The following is a 5655-nucleotide window of genomic DNA, read 5'->3' on the forward strand; positions in this document are numbered from 1 at the left end:
ATGAGGCTATCGTAGGGAGGTTTACTAACGTTCCACGCCAACTCTGCTAGTTCGCCTCCGTTACATGAGTATGATGAATTGTGTGTGTTTGATGGTTGGAACAGATGGGATGGGTAGCGAAGATGTCCTAGCTATAGCTGGATGTGTGGAGGTGACAGTTGTACTATAATTATTATAAACACCTAGCTTACACCCTCTGCCATCATCTCTCATGATTATGAGGAGGAGGAGGAGGAGGAGGAGACTTTGATATCTACCCCTCAGCACCTCTGTCTGATCGTCTCTACCTGTCAAGTATGTGTGTGTATGTGTTGTGTCCTAGAGTAAAATCAATGCAATTACCTTCAAGGGCCTCTGAGCTCCAGTCACAACTGAGTATAGAAGGGCCTTTGGAAAGGCTGTCTGCAGAATCATGCAGGTTAACAGAGGCATTTTATACACATGTGCATGCCTGCACACACACACAGAGACAGGTGCAGGCGCCTACAGCTGTGTTCCTCTCTCCAGTGTCTGCAATGGATCGTCGGTTAATTTCACTTGCATGAAAATGAATTTCATAATTTAAAAAGGATCTATTTTGCATTCTGCCTCTTTTCTCTTTTCTTCAAATATGTAGCCCATGAACATTTTCTGACACTTTTTATTATGTAATGATCACACAGTAATAGCATGAAGTTTTACTCTGGCAGAAAAATCTGACTACCTACCTAAGTCTTAAACTGTGCACGGAAGAGAAATGAGATTAAAGTTATCTGCCCTGTCCATCTTAATGTTCTTTAAAGGCTCTGCAGCCCTTAAAAGAAGGTCCCGGAAGGGGAAAAAAATACCTTTTACAGCCTGTACTTCAGTGATTCACGACATGGTTTAACTACACCAGCATTGCTAACCGTTTAACCGCATGGCTAGGAGTAATGCTTTGTCTGCATCAATGTATTTTATTGGCAAAAAATGTTTCATTTAACAGCCTTCCTCTTGTTTAAGAGACTATGTACACTATATTGCATTTTAATAAGGGCAAACGCCAGAGTTATAGTGGGGTAGTAAGTTGCAATGGGAGTTGTATTAGGGTGGCCATCCTTGCACTCCCAGAGAGAGAATACAGTATGCTAGGTCAGGGGAGAACATTGACTGGAGTGGAGGTTTACAAGAGGAGGAGGAAGAGGGCAGAGGAGGAGGAGGAAGGGCAGAGCAGGAGGAGGGCAGAGGAGAAGGAAGAAGGGCAGAGGAGGAAGATAGGTAGAGGAGGAAGAGGGCTGAGGAGGAAGAGGAGGGCAGAGGAGGAAGAGAGTAGAGGAGGAGGAGGAGGGCAGAGGAGGAAGAGAGTAGAGGAGGAGGAGGAGGGCAGAGGAGGAAGAGAGTAGAGGAGGATGGCAGAGGAGGATGTCAAAGGAGGAGGAGGGAGGAAGAGGGCAGAGAAGGAAGAGGGCAGAGGAGGGAGGGAGACTGCTGGTTCTGAAGAAGAGGAGAACATATACTGCAGTGAAGCTGTAGGAGTAGGTACCGAAGGACTGCACACCGAAATTCGGTGCTTGATGGAACCTAAAGAAAGACTAAGTTTCTTCTTGGCATCGAAACGTGCCTTGTCTGTCGGTTCCACGTTCCAGTTTCCCAGATGTTCATCCCATCAGTCATCATTTCGCATTTAAAACCCCAGAACGTTAAAACAGCCAGAAAGGCAGTCGCTTATTTATGGGCAAAATAGTCCCTCCCAACAGACACACACCACATCTCTCTCTCTTTAAGACCCAAAGCCTATAAACTTTTCTCAACTTGGGAGGTTCAGTACATATACTGTGAATTATTTTAAAGTGATACTGTCCCATTTTTGGAAATCAGCTGATATTACCCGTCCCCTTGAGTTAAAAAATTGAGTTTGACCTTTCTCCTGTACTTAAAACCGTTCTCTGAGTATGGCAGTGCAAATATTACCTCCAAGCTAGCAGTTAACATTGACTCCTATAAGACCAGTTAACCGCCAGCTGGTCTCATAGGACTCAATGTTAACTGCTAGCATGGAGGTAAAATGTGCACAGCCATACTCATAGAACGGTTGAAAGTACAGGAGGACGATAAAACCCTATTATTTAACTCAAGGGGAGGTGTACAATTATTTCCAAAAATAGGACAGTATCACTTTATATCTGACTTTTTTGTGGAGTTCATCTTCTATTCCTTCACTTTATTTAGTTCCACGCGGGCCAGGCGGCTCCTCATAGAAAGCCGTGCTTTCCCTCTCAGTTGGTTTTGTTTCCTCATTTGGATCTGGGACGGAATTACTGTTGTTTTATTCATGTCTCATCAACTCTGGTATTCAAGCGCTCTCTCTCTCTCTCTCTCTCTCTCTCTCTCTCTCTCTCTCTCTCTCTCTCTCTCTTTCTCTCTCTCTCTCTCTCTCTCTCTCTCTCTCTGTCTCTCTCTCTCTCTCTCTCTCTCATCCTTGCCTCCCCCTCTCTTTGGAGACACACACACGCACACGCACACGCACACGCACACACACACACACACACACACACACACACACACACACACACACACACACACACACACACACACACACACTGCACTACAACCACCATCACAAATTTCATTCCACCCCACCCACGGCCGACAGCTTCCAAACTAGTCCTCTTTCTTTTCCCCCTCAATACCGAAGGCAGGAAAAAAGTGTTAAGAGACCAATGCAATATTTATAAGCTTATTTAAAACGGCCGGTCAGTGAAATGACCTGGATATTGATTGCTGGCATTGTTTCTCAACGCTGGCCTCAGTGGCCTGCACGGCCTTGCAGACTCCTTCCAGTCCGGGCCCCCTCTCCATCTTGGGCTTGTCCGAGGTGCTGGAAGGGGAAATGGATCGCAGGTTGTTTGGAGGCCAACTCGACCAGACCCCATTGCACTCTCACATCACAGCACAGACAGAGAAACGCACGCACACACGCACACACGCACACACGCACACACACACAGACACACACAGACACACACACACACACACACACACACACACACACACACAGAATGTATTGGATGGACAGATTTATGTTGGCAGCTAAAGGACAGACTCCTTGTGCGAGTCAAAAGAGGTGGAGGTTAGGAACAGGCCATGACCGTCAAACTTAAGGACTGCAAATCCATAATAAACTTTTGCTGATTCTTCTGACCTCAACAACACACTGCGCCTTGGCCCTGCCGTGACCAACCGGTAGGGCACTCGCCTGCCATGCGGCCAGGGTTGCCAGATGATGCTGATGATTTCCAGCCCAAAAAATGCTCAAAACCCGCCTAGAAGCACAAAATCCCGCCCAATTCTATTGATTTCTATGGCAAAAATTGGGCGGGTGTTTCCTGCTAAATGCCATTTTTACCCGCACACGGCCATCCAAAGCAGCCCAATTGGGCGGGAAACAGCCCAATCTGACAACACTGCCCCTCTCCATCTTGGGCTTGTCCGAGGTGCTCGAAGGGGAAATGGATCGCAGGTTGTTTGGAGGCCAGACCCCATTGCACTCTCACACACAGCACAGACAGAGAAACGCACGCACACACGCACACACGCACACACGCACACACACACAGACACACACAGACACACACACGCACAGAATGTATTGGATGGACAGATTTATGTTGGCAGCTAAAGGACAGACTCCTTGTGCGAGTCAAAAGAGGTGGAGGTTAGGAACAGGCCATGACCGTCAAACTTTAGGACTGCAAATCCATAATAAACTTTTGCTGACTCTTCTGACCTCAACAACACACTGCGCCTTGGCCCTGCCGTGACCAACCGGTAGGGCACTCGCCTGCCATGCGGCCAGGGTTGCCAGATGATGCTGATGATTTCCAACCCAAAGAAATGCTCAAAACCCGCCTAGAGGCACAAAAGCCCGCCCAATTCTATTGATTTCTATAGCAAAAATTGGGCGGGTTTTTCTGCTAAATGTCATTTTTACCCGCACACGGCCACCCTAAGCAGCCCAATTGGGCGGGAAAACAGCCCATTCTGGCAACATTGCATGCGGCTGACCCGAGTTTGAGTCCTGGCCCGGGTCCTTTGCCAACCCCTTGCCGTATCTCTTTCAATTCGCTTCCTGTCCACCTCTCACACTGTCCTATCAATTAAAGTCAAATTAAAAAAAGACAACAATAAAAAACACAACGCGCCTAAACACAGAGAATCAAAATCTGCTGCTGTTTACATTGGAATGAATATGCGTCTGTTTACCCTGGTGTCATGGCGGGTTGTCATGCACTGGTATATTTGCGTGCGTGTGTGCGTGCGGGCATGTGTGCATGAGAAATGTCAGGATTATTTTTTTGTACAGTATCAACACCCACGGCTGCTGTGCTGACATTTCTGTAGCATGTGCCCTGGGTGCCAACTCTCAGCACAGTGCCCTGCTGAGAAGTGGCACCAATGCACGTTGGCACTATGCCAATACCCTGCCTTCCATTGCTCTCTCCGTCATCTCTCTCTCTGTCTCTCTCTGTCTCTTTCTCTCTCTCTCTCTCTCTCTCTCTCTCTCTCTCTCTCTCTTTCTCTCTCTCTTTCTCTCTCTCTTTCTCTCTCTCTCGCTCTGTCTCTTTCTCTCTCCGTCATGTCTCTCTCTCTCTCTCTCTTTCTCTCTCTCTCTCTCTCTCTCTCTCTCTCTCTCTGTCTCTCTCTCTCTCTGTCTCTGTCTCTGTCTCTGTCTCTCTCTGTCTATGTCTCTCTCTCTCTCTCTCTCTCTCTCTACCTTTCTGCTCTCTTACTCTACAGTATTGGCCTTTCTCCTCACGCAATCTCACTCCCCCCTCTCCTCTCTTTGTTTTTTTCCCTCTATCTCTCTCTCTCCTCTTCTCCCTCTTTCATTGTCGTTCTCTCTTTCTCTATTGGCATTTCTCGCCAGTCGCCTGATTCTCCTCGATTCTCTCTCACTCTCTCCCCTTCTCTCTCTCTTTTTCTCTGCCCTTGTCTTTCCCTTTTCTCCCCATTCTCTTTCACTCTCTTCTTTTGCACTCCCTGCGGTCTTCTCAGCCTCTTTTTTCTTGCTGTACCTCTCACTGCCACAGTCTCCCTTTTCTATTCTCTCTCCTTCTCTCCCTCTCTCTCTCTCTCTCTCTCTCTCTCTCTCTCTCTTCTCTTCTCTTCTCTTCTCTTCTCTTCTCTTCTCTTCTCTTCTCTCTCTCTCTCTCTCTCTCTCTCTCCTTCTCTTCTCTTCTCTCTCTCTCTCTCTTCATGGCTTCACCCCACCCCTCCATGCCAACAGAGCAATGCCCACTGGAGCTTTGGTCTGTCTTATCTCCATCCCAAGAAAAAAAAAAGAAACTGTTTCTAAGAATCCCCATTTTTAAATAAATGAGTCTCTCCTGCCGTGTGTCAAGGGGAGAATGTGATTGGAGGTTGCAGAGGAGAGCTGGCACTGCCCTTTCTTTTTTCTGTTACACGTTTTTTTCTGCACGTTCTCCCCTAAGATCTTGTTAAAACTACTACAAAGTTAGCCTTTCTCCCTTTTTGATGCCGGCAAAAAATGGACCACGTTTGACTTTGTTCCTTCCTAGTTTCAATTTCTTTCCTTTTTTTTGTTCTCCTCCCCACCACACCCATCTTTGATGCAGAGGATGGCTTATGTGGAGGCATCATTAACGCTGAGCTTTCCAGTGTTGGAAACCCCAAAGA

The 5655-nt window shown here is 47.1% G+C and overlaps 1 protein-coding gene across 1 annotated transcript in view; it reads right to left on the reverse strand.

The window, feature by feature from the left end:
* Positions 1–2712: 2712 nt before the first annotated feature.
* Positions 2713–5655, reverse strand: part of LOC134436043 (engulfment and cell motility protein 1-like) — a 116751-nt gene continuing 113808 nt past the window's right edge. Inside the window, exon 16 of the mRNA XM_063185071.1 lies at positions 2713–2836. Coding sequence (XP_063041141.1) covers positions 2713–2836 — 124 coding nt within the window. The remainder of the gene's footprint in view (positions 2837–5655) is intronic.

The sequence above is a fragment of the Engraulis encrasicolus genome, chromosome 20 (genome assembly GCF_034702125.1).
Source record: "Engraulis encrasicolus isolate BLACKSEA-1 chromosome 20, IST_EnEncr_1.0, whole genome shotgun sequence".
Classification (NCBI taxonomy): Eukaryota; Metazoa; Chordata; class Actinopteri; order Clupeiformes; family Engraulidae; genus Engraulis; species Engraulis encrasicolus.